A 20,179-nucleotide genomic window follows, 5' to 3' on the forward strand; every position below is an offset into this window, starting at 1 on the left:
TGTCATCCGTCAGGACTGTAAATTTTATCCGTCGGGACTATCTTAGATCATCCGTCGAGTTCTATAAAAATTTACTAAGTTAAATCTACTAAGGTGATTTGTTTAACTTATCATCAAGTTCACAACGTATTCCTAACAACCCCCCTCGAAGAGCCTAAGGCATAACTGAAGAGTGGTAATGCGATTGAAGATTCAGACCTATTTGAGAATAAAGATGAGCTTCCAATAATGAGAGAATAAGTCCCGATTTAAAAATTGAATAGAGTGTGAAATGTGAAAGAAGAGAGAGTGAAAATGTGAGATCTGTTTTTATTCTTAGACTTTTAGGAGAAAATTATTTTTTTATAAATTTCATCCCCCCACCTATGTGTTTTGTAATAATTTGGATACCCCGCCTCATGTTTTTATTCAACCTCTAAAATTTTAATTTTTGGTTACATCATTTTTGGCACCAATGGTAACATCAACTATAGTGTAACCGTAAATGCCTCATGTTCTCTATGGTTACACTAAATAACACCTATGGTTAAAATGAAAAAATTGTAACCATAAATAGCTAAAAATAGTTTTAAGGCACCTATGGTCACACTTTAGTTGGTTACACTAAAAAAACCGTTACAACATGCCATATATGGTGTAGTGTTCTTATCACTGATGAAAATATGAACTTTTCTTCCTGAAGCCATCCATGTTTTAAACACCTCTATTTCTTTCTCAAGAACTTTCTCTATCCTGGCATACTTGATGTTTATCTGAGTTTTATTATGTTGGGCCTTTTTACATGCTTTTTCATTTTCATGCATGCATACTAACTCAGCTTCTAAGAAATCATTTCTTCCCCTAAGCTTTATATTATCAGCAATCAAACTGTCACATTCAATAGTCTTACTTTTAAAAGTGATATACAGAGAGTATAATAAAGTTTTCAGTTTAGACAAATTATTAGTATCAACAGGGAATACCAATGAAGGTACCTTATCAGTTCCTGAAGTATCCTCTTCATTAGTTACCATGAGTGCATATCATTCATCATTATTGTCAGTTCCTGATGAGTCCATCCAGTCCTTGTTGGAGTTTGTTTTGACCAATACTTTTCTAGTTGACTTGGGGCACTCAGTTCCCAAATGTCCCCTTTCATTGCAGGTGTAACAAGTCATCTTGGTCTTGTCAAACTTCCTTCCTTTGGTGTACTGTCCATCATTATTTTTGAACTTGCCTTTGCCATCTTCAGAGAATTTTCTGTTGAAACCACCTTTCCTTTGTGGTTTTATAAACCTTATCCTTCTAAAGCCTTTAAACAATATTGCAGCCATTTCAACAACTTGATGATCATCCAGTTCAATTTTAGAATCCTCATTAGTGTCTATGTCAGGATCTGATGATTCATCAGTATCTGACTCTTCCACTATATTCCTTCTTCTTGACCTCTCACTTATCTTTTCCTTGCCTTTATGAGTCTCAGTATTAAGAGCCACAACCTTTATCTTCTGACCCTTTTTATTCTTCCTTTGCTGGATCTCCAAATCATGAGTTTTCAGCATCCCATAAACTTCATCCGAAGATAGTAAATTAAGATCATATTGATGCCTGATTATTGAGGCTTTAGTATCCCAATCTTATGGAAGATCTCTCAGAAACTTGGTGTTTGAGTCTTCTCTATGATACTCTTTTCCGACCAATGATAGATCATACAGTAGTGTCATAAATCTATCATAGATGTCAGTAATTGACTCAGCAGCCTTGACATCAAATTGATCATATTCTTGCACATGAACTGCTCTTCTATTCTTCTTTATTGCCATTATACCTTGAAACTGTGTCTCCAAGGTATCCTAAATCTCTTTTGCAGTCTTGCAGAAAATCACCCTATTGGACATCACATTATCCAAACTATTGTGCAGAATATTCCTTACTTTTGTATCCTTAAGCATTGAAGCCTTCTTAGGATCTGACCACTTTGATTTTTCTTTCCTGACATAGTGTTCAGGAACATCTAGGGTCATAACCACCGCTTCCATAGGACATGGAGGTCCTGTTTTGATAATATCAACATATGTATCATCAATTGCTTCCCGAAACTTCAACATCTTTACTCTCCATGTAGAGTACTTGGCTTTTTTCAGGATGGAAATTTTCATGCTTTCATACTTATTTCCAGACATCTTGACCTTTTCAAATTAACAGTTAATTTGACAGCTCTAATACCACTTGTTGCCCATTAAAGTAATTATTTAAGGGGGTTGGATACAATTACTAAACAAATTGATGTATTACGGAAGTAAAGTAAGCACATATGAATCAAATAACAGTTTATATTAATCTTTAATAAACCATTACAAAACTCTCTTAAGAATAACATTCTTAAGAGCTTCTCGGTTGTACGAATACTCGAGTTAAGCACTTATCACTTAAATTGTGATAACCTATTTTGTGTTTATATACTATACAGCTATAATCAATCTCTATCAATTCTAAGATATGTTACAGTATAATTCTTCTACTTTCTATACTATCTAAATCAACTACGATTCTATAAATCTGCACCTTCTGATTTATCTCGCGGCTCTGACTTATCATCCAAGTCATTATCAACGGATAAGCTGATCAATAGATATATGTTATAGCTTCAACGGATATTCATATGTACGCATCAATTAATGACTGAATAGATTGTCAACGGATGATAATGAATCTTTCAACGGATAATCATATCCTGAAAGTTGATCATATCTTGATTGTTAGACATATCCTAATTCTTGACTTATCCAATTCTCAACACCGGTTTCAAAAACATCCACATAGAATTTGACCACATCTTTTCAGACTATACTCCACTATGTTTGATATAATGAAGGATTGAGTCCTTCTTCACCCGAAAATTTCTCTAGATACATTGAGAAGATGGCTGCTTTAACTTCCTCCTGCTCAATAAGTTGGTTTAGGTATCTATTTTTCTCCTCAGTGACTTGTGGAACAATCTGTCTCTCCATTAATCCCTCTATAGTTGTTGTAGATTTAAACAATCTTTCAAATAATCAACCATGATGTCTTGCATATCTTCAGCTTCCTCTTTCCACTCCCCGTCATTGTTCCTCAAACCTTTTTACTGATTATGCTTCTTTTATCCTGTAGTAAAATTGTAAAAGAATCTAGAATTTTGGTCACCATGCTTTAGCTAAAACTATTTCACCCTTTGGCTCCAGGAAATTTCTCGTCTCTCTAACAAGCATATGTATTTATCTCTTTTCTCATTATATTGCCTAACATCATAATCAACATGTCTCGATCTTAACTTTCTCAGCATCACTTTACTCTGTTTAATCTTCAAACCCATGTCCTCTAATTTTCCTCCACCCAATTCTTCCAATTTCAACATACAATATTAAATTTTATCCATGATACTTAATCCCTCATGATCATTCCAACTTTCATTTATTAAATTGTAGCAATCATCATCCTTTATCCATATGTTTTAAAATCTAAAACATCGACCTTTTGGAGCACACACTTACTTAATCTAAAACGAGAAGTGATTTGACGTTGACACAACCCAAAATCTTACTTGGGCATCTGAAAATATATTTTGCCAAGTCTGATTTGCTAATCCTCTATCAAGGCATTCCTGTATCCAGTTATGGTGATCTCTCCCATATGAACTCATTGCTTGTAACCCAAATATCCATCAATCCATAATCATTATGTGAAAACATAATGAAATCCATCTAGCAACACCCTAGGGTGAGGTCTACCCCTATCTTTTCATTTGAAAATATCATGTCATTATAATCATCTACCATACACCATGGTTGGCTTGATTCATGAGCTAAATGCCATAATAAATTCCAAAATTCATGTCTTCTGTATCTTTCCGAAGAGCCATAAAATCATGTATATCTCCAACGACCTACGTGATCACAAGCAACTTCGAAATCTATATAAGGATTATAACTTCCTTTTACTTGTACAGATTCGACATTTTTCCATTGCTAAACCACCTCCTCGTCCCTGTGAGTCTATGACAAAGTAATCTGCAAAGTGAATCATTTTACACACTTTCTCCACTTTTTTTTATTACTTGAAATTTCAGAAAGAAAAATTAAACTGGGCCTTACTTGTTGGACTAATTCCTTAAAAAAATTAACTGTTTGTGGGTTGGCCAGCTCACGAAAGTCTCACACTATGATACTCATAATCCTTGGCAGGCCTGGATATTAGGATCCGCCAACTGCACATTTTTTGGATCTATTTTTTCTTGGTTTCCAGTATTTCGTTTGAGTTTGTTGTCTTGTTTGTATATTAACCGACCCATAATTAAGTATTTGCTCTCAATTTTCGACATGCGCCTTTTTATATAAAACACAATATTATCTTCCTGATTTTTCTCACTTTCTAACTCCATCATTTTGGAATTTCTGTTAGTAGTATTTTCCACTCCTGGGTTTTTTTCCAATACTATTATATTTCCCATCTTAGCTTGATGTTCACCCACAATCCCATCTACTTCCTAAAATCTTGCCAAAGTGTCCTTCTCACATCTTTTGTCAGCCAAAAACTCTCGTATTTGATAATCTCGTTCTCCATGTCCTAATATCCCCACACAAAAAAATGTTGATAATCTCTCGTATTTGAAAATGATCAAACTCCATTCTCTTCCAGACCTCTTGATTTTCATCCTGCATTTTAATGATTTAGTGACGTTCATTTAAATTAGAATCCGAAAATAAGCATTCTGAATACAATCGTAAATTTGTAGGGTCAGATTTGACATAGGCATCAATATAGTTACCAATACTTTGGAGTATATTTTTTAGATGAAACCATTTAATTAGGTCATAGACTTTCACCCAGATTTCTATATTATCTAATTTCACCTCTGTTGAGAATTGTCTATGTCAGGAATCAGGATCTGTCAAGGAGTCAGGATCTGACAGAGGTATCAAGATGTGTATCCAATCAGGATCTATCTGACAGTAAGGATGTGTTAAGCCGTCAGGATGTGAAGACTGTCAGGATCTGAGTGGATAAGTCAAAGCTGCGGGATAAATCAGAATGTGATGATTTATAGGATCGCAGTTGTTGATTGAGATATGTATAGAAAGTAGATAAAATTTATATTGTAACATATCTTGTAATTGATAGAGATTGATTGTAGTTGTGTGATATATAAACACATATTAGGTTATTACTTTGTGGTGTGCACAACTCGAGTATTCTATAACCTAGCAGCTCTTAAGAATATTGTTCTTGAGAGAGTTTTGTAACAGTTTATTAAAGATCAATATAAAATATTATTTGATTCATCTGTGCTTACTTTACTTTTGTGATAATTTGATTTGTTTTAGTAATTATATCCAACCCCCTTAAACAACTACTTCACTGGGCAACAAGTGGTATCAGAGCGGTCAAATTAACTATTAATTTGTAAAGATCAAATATGTCTGAAAGTAAGTATGAAAGCATGAAAATTCCTATCCTAAAGAAAGCTGTTACTCAACATGGAGAGTAAAGATGTTGATGTTTCTTGAGGCTATTGATGATGCATATGTTGACATCATCAAAACAGGACCTTCCTATCCAATGAAGTCTATGCCCATGACACTAGATGTTCTTGAACACTATATCTGGAAAGAAAAATCAGAATGGTCAGAACCTGAGAAGGCTTCAATGCTTAAGGATGCAAAAGTCAGGAATATTCTGCACAATGTTTTGGACAATGTGATGTCCGACATGGTGTTTTCCTGCAAGACTGTAAAAGAGATATGGGATGTCTTGGAGACACAGTGCCAAGGTATAATGGAAATAAAGAAGAACAGAAGAGTTGTTCTTGTTTAAGAGTATGAGCAGTTTGATTCCAAGACTGATGAGTCAGTTACTGACATCTATGATAGATGCCTGACACTGCTAAATGATCTATCATTGGTTGGAGAAGAGTAGGACCTTGATTTACTAACACTCGATGAAGTTTATGGGATGCTGAAAACCCATGACATGGAGATCCAAAAAAGTAAAAATAAAAAAAGGTCAGAAGATGAAGGCCATGACTCTAAATGCTGAGACTCATAAAGGCAAGGAAAAGATGAGTGAAAGGTCAAGAAGAAGGAATATAGTGGAAAAGTCAAATACTAATGAATTATCAGATCCTGACACAGATACTGATGAGGATTCTGAGATTGAATTGGATGATCCTTAAGTTGTTGAGATGGCTGCAATGCTGGTGAAAGGTTTTAGAAGGATGAGGTTTGCAAAACCGCAAATGAAATATGGTGTTGTTAAAGACATGCCTGTACAATAACAAGACTAAGTCAAATTGACAACCCTAAGTAAGTTATATTGTAATCTATGTTTTGCATTTTGTATTATAATATTTAAGTCTGTAAAAATGTACAAGAGAAGGCTGGAGTCTTTTTCTGTAAACAGTATCAAGCCTAAGAATTCTATCTGGAAGAAGATCAAGAAGATCATGCCTCGGAAGAATTATGAAGAAGCTTGGAGTTGAATAAATCTGTTTTGAGAAAAATATTCTAAGTCAAGATCTCTACAAGTCACAGATTAAGTGTTATAGAGAAGTCATTCGAGAACTCCAGATGACTTATCGACAAGTCAGGAAAAGCTACTAGAGAACTCAGAGATATCGACAAGCCAATTTGAAGACATGAAGAATGGAGATATCGACAAGTCATTTCTTCACTAGAGAACTCTGAGTTATCGATAAGCCAATTTGTCATTAGAGAACTCAGAGTTATCAATAAGCCAATTTGTCATTAGAGAACTCAGAGTTATCAATAAGCCAAGTTGTCACTGGAGAACTCAGAGTTATCGATAAGCAAAAGTGAAAACATGAATATGAGATATCTCGACAAGCCAAATTCTCTTATAGAGAACCCAAAGACTTCGATAAGTCAAAACAGCTATAGAGTGATTAGAGATCTCGATAAGCCAATATACTTATCGAGATGTCAAGTTCTCTATATACCAAACTGGAGATCTCGAGGTAAAATTTCAAAGTACAAAGTGTAGACCAGTTCAATATCCAAGATTATCAATCAACAAACAATCAAATCAGTTGGATTAACAAGTCTACAAAAGCAGCTTGAAGAGTACAAGATCAAAGGCCAAGATTAACTGGTAAAGTAAAGTCACATGCGTGCAAGTTTAGCAAAGATACACTAAGCCAGAATTAGAAAGATTTGATTATCCAAAAATAGGTTTTAGTACACGCTAATTGTTGGGAATATGTTGTGAACTTGATGATTTTATTAACAAAACACCTTAGTAGATTTAACTTAGTGAAAAATGTAGCACTCGACGGATGATCAAATATAGTCCCGACGGATGACTCAATATAGTCCCGACGGATGACTCAATATAGTCCCGACGGATGATGATTTGACATCCATCGAGTGAGTAGCTTATGTAACAATAAGTCATGAAGCCCATTTCTGCAAACACCATGGTATAGATTATGTAGTAGCATATAAGTCATGTTGACTTGAATTAGATATGCAGAATAGGTTGATTAATTGTAAATATAAGATGTCTTGTAATTCTGCATAAATGAAATAAAGTCAAGTGCCAAATAGCTACCCGACAGATGATCAACAAAGCTACCCGACGGATGATCAACAAAGCTACCCGACGGATGATTAACTAGGCAACCCGACAGATGATCATGTACCCGACGGATGATCATTTCAAACATCTGTTGACAGTGATAACACAGTCACATGCGTTGACTGTTTGCAAAAGGAATGTGGCAGCCTACTCAAATGGGTTTTTGAGAACAAAGAAGCATTACCATTTCCATGCTATTATGAAGATATTCAAAGATGCTGGAATAGAGTAGTGAAGCAACATAGTATTAGACTTGATAGGTTTTGTTTTATTATCTTGTCTTATTACTGTGTAATCTTGGTGATATATAAACCAAGAGTAGCAAATAGAACAACAATAAGACTAAGCAATACATTTCTCATAGAAACAATTGTAAGCTGTATCCTTTAGCATTTCTCTGTAAGTTTAGTTGTTCTTATTTGTAAGAAGCTGTGATGTAACAACCCAAATCTGGGGTCAAGATTTGGTATCACGAAACAATATTTACATAAAATAAAAGAATATTAAATTAACCCCTTGAATCCGGATCATTTACAGGTTATGGTATGAAACAAGAATCTAACCTTCTACAACTCAGAACAACTAGAATACAAGTGTAAATACCTTTGTACTAATGCTCTTGTCATATTCTTCTAACTTCTTCAACCTCTCGCAGCGGAGATTTCTCTAACTTCTGCTGTCTATCAAAGCTATTCACTTTTATCCTTATCTGTTTCTGGTAGAAATAAGAATATACAAAGCAAGAGTGAGCCAAAAATGCCCAGCAAGTATATAATTTGAGTTTCAAGCATTAATACCGAAGGAAAAATTCCGGACAAAAGCTTTAAACAATTTTTAAATGATTCTATTTATTTGAGAGAGTTAAGCGAATAAATGTTGGTTGTTATCAGCCTTCAATTATAAATCCAAAAGTGACAATCGATTCCCAGATTCATCTCCTGAATCAGGGTTTTGTCCGGTTTTGGAATCATAAAACTTTTTGAGAGAGAAAGTCGTTAATGGCGATCAACAACGAATTAGACTAGACACTAGTTCACACTTATACCATGCTGATCAGTCAGGATACAGTGTAGATCTATACCCAACCGTATAGATCCATTCAGGTACCTAGGCTCTATCGCCCAAGGGTCCGGTCCATTCCCGGCCCATAGGATCGAGCTCATCACTGGCCCTTACAATAAGAAGAAATTCTATTTCGGATGAATCTAAAGATTCTTTCTGCATATGTTAAAGCCGTTGATACTGAAAATTTCAAGGAAGAAGAAGTGGCTTTTGATAGAGAAGAAAGAGCTCAGGAAGGCGAAATCACACTACACCAAAAACAGCCTGTTGTAACCTTAAAAAATGTTACAACATGGCCCTTTTAACGTTACTAAAGGCCAAAAACAGCTTAAGGTAACATAAAATTTAAGTTAGTTTTTTCGGTGATAGCTTAGGGTACCTAATCTGACATAAACGTCGTCTACTGTAACATGACCTTTTCTGTTACCCTAGGCCCCTAAGGTAACAAAAAACAGTCTAAATATAACATAAAACGTATGTCACATTAGAGAGCCCATGAATGTTCAAAATGACGTGGAATACTGATGTGGCATGTTGACTTGGCATGCAACGTGGCATGCTGATGTGGCAGTATGGGACCCACATTGATGATATGGCATGTAGTGGCGTGGCATGTGGGCCCCACTTTTATGGTGTATTTTATGAACCTATGGTAACACTTTTAGTAGCTAATGTAACATTTGTAAGCAAGCTACTGAAACATTTTACACTGTCTACGGTAACAGTTTATGAAGCTAATGTAACAGTTTGACAAATAAGAAATTGAAAATGTGCTATTGGTATTTAAGCAACCCCAAATTCAATAAAACATCCAAAACAACAAATATCTAACAAACATCCTCCCAAAACATCAAACCATCCAACAAACATCCTCCCAAAACATCAAACCATCCAACAACCATCCTACTAAAACATCTAACCCCCTACTAAAATATCCAACATCCAACAAAAGTTAAACCTCATAAACAAAAGTTAAACTAGTTCACGACTTAATAGATAGCGTTATACGCTTATAAACTTGAAGGTAATCAGTATACCACTTGATAGCTTCTGTCGACTTGTCGGACTCTGCTGCTGCTTTTGTCGAATTTTCAGACTCGTCGAGGTTGATCTTCCAAGAGCATTAATTAAGGGAAAAAATCTAACAATGCATCAGAGTAAAATGTTACTTCATTCGAATAAACTTATAGACCCTGATGATGCGAAAGATCCTATTTAATTGTATTAAAAGGATATTTCACATCACGGGGAGTTTTATTCGAATGATGTAGCAACTTACGTCTGATGCAATGTGAGATTTTTTCTCATCTTTTTACTCTCCATGATGGCCTAAGTCAAAATCAATTAAATCAAAATCAGATTTTTGATATCAAAATCAGATTTTTGGCAAGTAGAAGAAGTGATCTTATATTCTGTAATAAGTATTTATATTCTTATACCTTGCTTTTGGATTCTGTAATAAGTATACATCAGATGACCCCCTTTGTTGCACCCCTGATTGAAATCTTTATCACAACTAATACAGTTAATGTATTACATTAACTAGTCATGCTCCACCTCCAGCCATTAGAATACAGTTGGTTACATCAATCTGCTAACCAGTGGTTAAAAAAATAAAATCTCGTAACTATAAGTCATACATGTCGGTCCTGTAATCATAAAAATTGATGTCATTTAAAGAAGTAAAATGCTCATAAGTACTATAAGTACAACCAGGAACAGTTTCTTAAATATATATATATGCATGCGTGCAATATTTATATTAAGGATTTTATATGCTTTATGATGTTCATATGATCAACCAGTCACACATATCATATTGGACTTCGATTTTTGAAAAGACTAGGTTCTCAGAAATCTAATCAAATTCGAGCAAGACTCTTATCTATATCCATGAACAATGATACTATGTCTACTTCCACTAAAATAAAATAGATCGGTAAAGTGATATGGAGAAAACTTTAGATGTAAAATCAAGAACAAATCCATAGCACATAAGTATGATATCAAATAAATAATTGGACAAATTAAAATAATTGGACAAATTAAAAACTATCTAATTCACTTATCGATGTAAAATAAAGAACAAATTTATAGTACACAAATGGACAAACTAAAAACTATCTTATTTTTTGTCAAAAAAAAACTATCTTATTTATGTTCGCAAATATACAGCTATTAATAGTTGCAATTTACCTGATCTGAGTCAATTAATAGTTTGGAATTGATAGTTTAACTAGGATTCAAGAATTCAGCACACCAAGCTGATATATAACAATTAAAAAGCAAGTTATGATTGCTCGAATATATTTAAAAGTAATAAGAATTTACTCAAAAATAATGAAATAAGTTTCTTATAGACATCAGTGGGAAGAAAAAGAAGTTAGTGTGATGAAACCCTATATACTCAAATTAAATTCAACTATATGCTTGCAACAAATATAAATGAAAGATTCAGCACATGTGCATTAGATGTGATGGTATATTATAGTACAATTTTATGTCAATATCTCATAATCTCATTACAAATATTTAAAAATAAATTCTAAACAAAAATGAATTTATGCATCGAATATATGCTTTAGTATTGGACTGAGATGAGATCAATGTACTTTATTTCACATAACAAAAAAAGGTGATGTCAGGAGAACATGGACTAGAAACATATTGGGAACGGTGGACATATTAATTCCAGTATTAAAGAGCACAATATTACAAGTAACAGAGGAAGGAAATGTATCATACCTTCATCATCGTTAAGCATCAGATTCCCAGAAAGCAAGTCATTATGAGCAAACACCAACGGAACATTAAGACGACCTGTCAAATCCTGTCCCAAATTCAATATTTCTCGACAAATAAAACTAAGTTTTATGAAAGAGTCAACAGAAAATCACAAACACGTGACCCTGAAACAAAACTAGACTTGATTTTTCTTTTTAATTTAAACGATTGAATGCAACTATTCTACGATAACATGGCTTCAGTTTTCTGTAAATTTTAAATTCTTGTTATATATTAATGTTTAAGAAGACATTATGAATACCATATTAAGTACAATTATCTCATGTAGAATGTATACTTATAATTGAGAAGGGGCAATACCTGTTACAGAGTGCAAAATCAAAACTTAATTCACTAAACTCAAAGTTCCAAAGTCCTGCAGTAAAAAACAATACAACACAATATTTAATTTTCATCAAATAAATCCACATAAATATCTACAAAAACAAACAAGCAACTATAATCGCAACCGCATACACAAACAGACACAGACACAGAGGGAGGGAGGGAGGGAGGGAGGGAGGGAGATGGAGAGATGGAGAGAGAGACCGGGGGATGGGAGACAGAGAGGGATAGAGAGAGAAGGCACAGAGAGAGAGAGACAAAGAGAAATAAAGAGAAAGAGAGAATGAGAGGAGGGAGAGAGGTTAAGAGATAAACACAGATGGAGAAATTCTAAATCAAACAAAGCAAATAACAAGGACATTTACAAAGCCCTAAATGAAAACAAAACCCTAAAAATTGAAAAATACCTTCAACTAAACACGAACACCTGAAAACCAAACACGAACAACTTCAACTGAACATGAACATGAAACCTGAAGCCCTAATTGAATGAAGACGGGAAGCCCTAATTAGAAATACTCGAAAGACTCGATCCCTAATTCAATGGAAGCACCTAAAGCCCTAATTAGAAAGTAACAACATAATGACGACGGAATTTAACTACTAGAGAGAGGTCCTAAGAGATTGATAATGGTGGGGTAAAAGTGGCGGTCAAATTTAGCGAGAGAGAGGTTAGCGAGAGAGAGGTGAGAGAGAAGGAAAGTTAGTGAGAAATGCAAAGTGAGTTCAGAGAGAGGGAATGTATTGAAATTTTTGTCCAAAAAATTTCAAAGTCACTAAAATTTGGGCGGTTGGAGCCCAAATATTTCAGCTCTGAGCCCAACAAACTGACCCGCTCTGTGAGTCTAAAATCAGTTATATATATATATATTTTTTATTTTAATCATAAATTTTGTTTAAAAATAATAAAAAAATAATTATATATATATATTTTATTATCTTTATAATTTAAATATTTATAATATCTCATATTATATATTTTTAAAATATATATATGAGTGCTCATATCAACACTCTTGTAAGATTAAATTAAATTAATATTTGAACTTAAAAATATATTATATTTAGATTTTACTACCTTAAACTAACACTTTTACAAATATGTTACAAGCCGTAACACTTTATATCTAACGTAATATCATGTTTTTGGCTAGGTAACATAAAAATCACAATGTTACATTAGATCATATGAAGCATAGCTAATATAACATATTGAGGTAACATATTTTTGAAGGGGGTTGCGATAGGTCATATTTGGTGTAGTGTTAGGATTTCTGTTGACAGAGCAAATCAAGCATACAGAGACATGCTTAAGAGATGGAGGTGTAATGATATGCAGTTGTTAAATGAAAGAGTGGAAAGGAGAGCTTAAAACTTTCCCAAGATCAAGAATAAGTATAAATGGAAGAAAGTTTCTGATCTCAATTGCAATGATAAGATGAATTTTGTTCCTGGAGGTATAAGGGTGCATGGTTTACCTAGTTCTAACAGCATGAGTGACAAAAAGTCTTGGTTGATACAAGCCAAGAATCTCAAGTTGAATGAACCATTTATAAAAGCTGGAATATGACATCATGAAGCTCAACTGGTCAATCTAAAGTTGTTAATAACTTCACTCTTGCTGATAGTCTTGGTCAGGAAGTTACCGCTAATCACTTGGACGGACTTGAAGTTGTAAATATTATACTTGACAAACATGATGGTTCTGAACCCAAGTCAAAATTCTTACTCTTATTACAAAATGATCAAGTTCAAGTTCTCTCACTTGATGAACTATTGATCATGTCAACAAAGGAACTGAAATATATTCATCATTTGCTAAGAGTTGAAGATGAAGCTTCCAGAGAATGGTCAAATATGATTCTTGCTACTATCACAAAAAGGATATTGGATAATGGTTCACAATACTTTGGATCATACATTCCTAATTATATAAATTTCAGAGGGCAAGAAGTCAACATGAAAAAGGGAGGAGCTATGATTGAGAATGTTCTCACACGGAGACACTTAACCATGAATCCTGATGGTTCTAAAGCTTGATGTGTGTCACTGGAGGAGTTGATGATTGAAATAACTCCTATCAGAAACTTAAGGGCTGCTATCTATCAAATGTCAGATAAATCTGGATATGAAAAGAATTTGAAGATCAGATTAGAAGAGATAATATTGAAGAAGATTAATGATAGGGTTAAAGCTTTTGTTCAGAGATACTGCAGAGTTTATCAAAAAATATGAAGATCAAAGTCTGAAACAAAGTATGCTTTACACTCTACATTTTGTCTCTATGGTTTTTGGCACTAGACAATACTTTAGAATTTATGCTTATTCTGCAAAGCATAAATTCGGGGAGATTGTTAGAAATTGTCTATGTGAGGAATCAAGACTTGTGAAGGAGTCAGGATCTGACAGATTTATCAGGATGTGTAGCCAACCAGAATCTTTCTGACAGTTAGGATGTGTTAAGCCGTCAGAATGTGAAGACTGTCAGGATCAGAGTGGATAAGTCAAATATGCGGGATAAATCAGAATGTGCTGATTTATAGGATCGTAGTTGTTGATTTAGCTATGTATAGAAAGTAGATAAAATATACTGTAACATATCTTGTAATTGATAGAGATTGATTGTAGTTGTGTGATATATAAACACATATTAGGTTTTCACTTTGTGGTGTGCACAACTTGAGTATTCTATAACCTAGCAGCTCTTTAGAATATTGTTCTTGAGAGAATTTTGTAACAGTTTATTAAAGATCAATATAAACTTTTATTTGATTCATCTGTGCTTACTTTACTTCTGTGATAATTCAATTTGTTTTAGTAATTGTATCCAACCCCCTTAAACAATTATCATTTAAGGGGGTTGGATACAATTACCCCCTTTAATGTAATTGTTTAAGGGGGTTGGATACAATTACTTTACTGGGCAACAACCTCCCTTGATCACAGTTTTCCTTCACTTCACTATAAATTAATAAGTTTTGTTCAAACGAGCACGGACCTCCATCAAGAACTTTCTATAAATTCAGTGGATGGTAAAAAACAAATGTATATCTTATTTATTTTATATCATAAATCTCAACACCCTCTTTTGGACGCCATAAGGATTCTAACATGTTCTGCATTGCCATAAAATTAATATTATTTTCCGTCAAGAAGCGTCCTACCAATATAAATGCTTCCTTCTATTTTACAATCTATTCAGAGGCAATAGTAACCCCTCCTTACTCTTCATCATATATTGACAGTTCAGCGTATAATTCATCCAACATTTGTTTCGAGTACTCCATGACCAAATATATATAGACATATACTAATGATAAGAATATTTGATTGATAACATGATAATTAACTTAATAAGAATAAAACGTGTTACTTGAACGAGACTAAAAAACTCTCTAACATTGGAGAGACGTGGTCTGAATGATTAATTAGGTAGAGATTCATATATTTTTTTAAAAAAATATAAAACTTAATATTAGGACTGTATAGTAAAAAATTATTGCTAAATGGGTAAATCCTAGGATCAATAACAACTTAAGAAAGCGGGATCACCTTTGATCCCACAGTAATAGGATCGAAAACTAGAGTTATTTGCGAACCGAGCTGTTTGTGAACAAACTCGAGCTCGGCACATTAAGGGCTCGGTTCGTTACGGGCTCGAACTCGAACACAAAAATATGATTGTTAAGAAAACAAGTTCGAGCCGATCTTTTGGCATGTTTGGCTCGAGCATGGCTCGGTTCGGCTCGAAAAAAAATTTAAAAAAAATATTTTTTAATTTTTATATATAGGATTATTATGAATATTATTCAGATTTTTTATAAATATTTCTCAATTAGTGAACCATGTGAATGTCAAGATATATATTTTAGTAATCTGAAAAAAGTTTCAGATAAAAATAAATTTATTTAATTTGATATTTTTAATAATTCACAAGTGATTTGACTATTACTCGTAACTAAGATTTATTCTCAAATTGGTGTTTTGATTTTTTTTTAAAAACAATTTATGAATGATCCAACCGTACGGATGTCAAGATCTATATATTTTAGTGATATGACAAATTTTCATAAAAATATAAATTTATTTGGTTTGTTATTTAACAGTCAACCAGTAGTTTGACAATTACTTCTTACTAGTGTCTAGGCTCATATTGATGTTTCAAATTTGTTTTAAAATATTTATGAATGATCCAACCATACAGATATCAAGATCTATATATTTTACTGAAAACACAAAATTTATAAAAAATAAATCATTTTGTTTGTTATTTTAACAATCAACCAATTGTTCGAATAGTACTTCTAACTAGTGTTTAGTCTCATATTTATGTTTTGATTTTTTTAAAAATATATATGAATGATCCAACCATACGGATTTCAAGATCTATATATTTTAATGATAAGACAAAATTTTCAGAAAAAAATAAAATTTATTTTGTTTGTTATCTTAACAATCAACCAATGTTTTGAATAGTACTTATAACTAGTGTTCAGTCCCATGTTGATGTTTCGATTTTAAAAAAAATATTTATGAATATTCCAACCGGACGAATATCAAGATCTATATATTTTAGTGATATAATAAAACTTTTAGAAAAAATAAATGTATTTGATTTGCTATTTTAACATTCAACATATATGTTTGATAAGTACTTTGTACTAATGTTTAGTCCCATATTGATGTTTCGATTTTTTAAGAGTATTTATGAATGATCCAACGGTACGGATGTCAAGATGTATATGTTTTAGTGATATGACAAAATTTTCATAAAAAAATAAATTTATTTAATTTGTTATTTTATAGTTAACTAGTAGTTTGGCATGTACTTCTTCCTAGTGTTTAGTTCCATATTATTGTTTTAATTTTTTTAAAAATATTTATGAATGATCCAAGTGTACGGATGTCAAGATCTATATATTTAAGTGATATAATAAAACTTTTAGAAAAAAACTAATGTATTTAGTTTGCTATATTAATAGTCAACCCGTAGTTTGACCAATAATTCTTACTAGTGTTCAGTCCCATATTGATGCTTCGAATTTTTTAAAAATATTTATGAAGAATCCAACCGTATGGATGTTAAGATTTATATATTTTAGTGATATGACAAAATTTTCATAAAAAATAAATTTATTTGGTTAGCTATTTAACAGTCAATCGGTAGTTTGACATGTACTTTTTATTAGTATGCAGTCTCATATTGGTGTTTCAGTTTTTTTAAAAATATTTATGAATGATCCAACCGTACGTATGTCAAGATCTATATATTTTACTGATAAAAAAATTTTCATTAAAAAATTAATTTTATTTTGTTTGTTATTTTAACAATCAATCAATGATTTGAATAGTACTTCTAACCAGTGTTGTAAAAAGCGCAAATTGGACCTAAGCAGTCATGCCACCTTCTAGCGCTTAAGCGCTAAAGCGGGCGCTTAAGCGCTAAAGCGGGCGCTTAAGCGGTTTTAAAAGCGGACGCTTAATCGGATTATAAATAAAAAAATAAATATGTATATATTAAAAGTAATGAATATTTTTTTGAATAAAGAGATAACATTCATGTATTATAATAAATCAATAAAATAATCATGCACAAAGTCATAATCAACTTAAAAAATACAAGTAACATTTAAAAATATCAAATTATACCTTTTTTAAAAATAAAATTTATTTTTTTCTAATTATATTTAATTCCCCTTTTAATTAGTCAAAAACCGCTTATTCGGTCAAAATCCGCTTAATTCCACTTAGAGCCACTTAAATTTTATTAAACGCTTAAATATCCGATTTTGCACTAATCCAAGCGCTTTGACCTCCGATTCCGCTTAAGCCCCGCTTAAGCGTCCGCTTAATGCGCTTTTTACAACATTGCTTCTAACTAGTGTTTAGTCTCATATTTATGTTTCATTTTTTAATTTTTTTTTATAAATGATCCAACCATACGGATGTTAAGAACTATATATTTTAGTGATATAACAAAATTTTTAGAAAAAAATAAATGTATTTGGTTTGTTATTTTTACAGTCAACCAGTGGTTTGACCAGAATTTTTTACTTCACCTCGACTCGGCTCGTTTTGATGGAGAAAACTCGTGCTCGGCTCGTGTTCGGCTCGGTTCAACTCGGCTCGGTTGTGTTCGACAAAAATCTCGTGTTCGGCTCGTTAGTTAACGAGTTCGATCTTGAACATGATTTTTTGTTCCTTAAGAAAACTCGGCTTGACTCGTCAGAAAAAATTAAAGCTTATCTCGATTCGATCAAAACTCGGCTCATCTCGGCTCAGTTCGTGGACAGCTCTAGCGGGAACTATTATTAAGTTTGTCCTGTTTGCTGTTATCAACGTTTAACCACGTGACACTACAGACAACTAGACCATTTTTCTATACATTTTCGAAATCCAAGGATTCAAATGTGTTAAACCCTTGTATAGGACTGTGAAATCCTGAAAGCTTGTGAATTTAATCCACCGAAATCTAGAGAAAAAAGTATCACTAGCAACAGAAACCTGTAAGCTGAATGGAACTAGCACAAAGGAAACGGATACTATTGTTTCCATTGCCTTTACAAGGCCACATTAATCCCATGCTACAACTGGCTAACATACTTCACTTGAAAGGCTTCAGCATCACAGTCATTCACACTACCTTTAACTCTCTTGATCCCTCTCGTTTTCCTCACTTCACTTTTCATTCTATTTCGGATGGTTTGTCCGCAGCTGAAGCTTCGACGAAAGATGTCATTGCTCTTCTGTCACTCCTTGATGTTAAATGTGTTGCACCATTTCAAGAATGTTTAGCTCGGCTTTTATCTGATGACGGTGAAGAGCCTGTTGCTTGCTTGATATCAGATGCTATCCTACACTTCACCTCTGCAGTTGCGAAATGTTTTGAGCTTCCAAGAATGGTGTTAAGGACTGGTGGAGTCTCTTCTTTCTTGGCTTTTGCTGCTTTCCCAGTTCTGCAGCAAAAGGGTTATCTACTCGATCAAGGTAAACACATTGCTTAAATTCATCCTATGATATGATGACATTGTTTTCCTTCTTGCTGATTGATTCCTGTTTGTCTGTAACTTAGATTCGCGACTCCAAGAACTTGTTCCAGAACTGCCACCACTACGAGTTAAAGATCTTCCTTTGATTAAAACAAACAATCCTGAGACACTCTATCAACTAGTCGAAGACATGGTAAAAGAAGCGAAGTCTTCATCAGGGCTCATCTGGAACTCTTTTGAAGAACTTGAAAAGCCTGCATTGACCACACTAGTGCACGACTTCCCTATTCCAATCTTCCATGTTGGTCCATTTCATAAATACTTCCCAGCTTGTTCAAGTAGTTTGATGCCGCATGATCAAACCTGCATTTCTTGGTTAGACAAGCAAGAATCCAACTCTGTTATCTACGTCAGCTTTGGAAGCATCGCAGCTATGAGTGATAAAGAATATCTAGAAATAGCTCTGGGTCTAGCTAATAGCCAGCACCCTTTTCTGTGGGTGATTAGGCCTGGAATGATTCACGGATCTGATTGGATTGAATCGTTGCCAAATGATTACCTAGAGATGTTGGATGGTCGAGGTCATATTGTAAAATGGGCTCCTCAACAGGAAGTACTAGCTCATCGTGCTGTTGGAGCATTCTGGACGCATAATGGATGGAACTCAACATTAGAGAGTATCTGTGAAGGGATACCTATGGTTTGTATGCCTTGTTTTACTGATCAAATGGTAAATGCTAGGTATGTAACACATGTTTGGAGGGTTGGGGTGCAATTGGAAAATGGACTAAAAAGAGCACAAATTCAAAGGGTCATCAAAAGAGTGATGGTGGAGAAAGAAGGGAAAGAGATGAAAGAGAGAGCTGCACATCTGAAAGAAATGGTCAGCAAGTGTTTGCAGCAAGGTGGATCATCATATAAGTCTCTCGAGAGCTTGGTATCTTACATTATATCATGTTGAATGTCAGGATTTTTTCTTTGAACTTTTTAGTTTGTTCCTAGTTTAGTTAATTAAGGCTTTTGAGACTGCAATCTTTTAAATTTGCTTTTTAAGGTGTCTGCCTTGAATTTTTCCTTCACTCCTTGAATGTATGCCACTTAATTAAGTTAAGATACAGCAGATTCAGTTGTCGCGGTGGTGCACTTGGTCAAATTAATTCCCAGATCAATCTTATAATTCCTATGCTGACACATCTTGCTTAAAACATTCGGATATTCAAAATTCATTATGATCAAGGACATATGCTTGTTAGGACATGCATTAGCGTCTTATGATGTTGGTTAAATTTCAAGAGAAATAAAAAATGCTCTCATAAACACGAGATAAAGATAGCACTATAAATGACACCCTTAAAAGTCGTCAAGCATGCTCTCATTTCAGATTTAAG

General features: G+C 33.6%; 1 protein-coding gene across 1 annotated transcript; it reads left to right on the forward strand.

The window, feature by feature from the left end:
• The first annotated feature begins 18,298 nt into the window (after nucleotides 1–18,298).
• Nucleotides 18,299–19,815, forward strand: LOC141724416 (UDP-glycosyltransferase 76B1-like). The gene is made up of 2 exons (XM_074526567.1): nucleotides 18,299–18,789; nucleotides 18,875–19,815. Exons 1-2 carry the CDS (start codon nucleotides 18,318–18,320, stop codon nucleotides 19,750–19,752), a joined length of 1,350 nt encoding a protein of 449 aa, XP_074382668.1. The 5' UTR covers nucleotides 18,299–18,317; the 3' UTR covers nucleotides 19,753–19,815.
• Nucleotides 19,816–20,179: the final 364 nt, after the last annotated feature.

The sequence above is a fragment of the Apium graveolens genome, chromosome 5 (assembly GCF_009905375.1).
Source record: "Apium graveolens cultivar Ventura chromosome 5, ASM990537v1, whole genome shotgun sequence".
NCBI lineage: Eukaryota > Viridiplantae > Streptophyta > Magnoliopsida > Apiales > Apiaceae > Apium > Apium graveolens.

Coding starts and splice junctions, on each gene's coding strand:
- LOC141724416 (XM_074526567.1), top strand. CDS start 18,318: ATGGAACTAGCACAAAGGAAACGGATACTATTGTTTCCATTGCCTTTA. Junction 18,790..18,874: donor GGGTTATCTACTCGATCAAG/GTAAACACATTG, acceptor TCTGTAACTTAG/ATTCGCGACTCCAAGAACTT.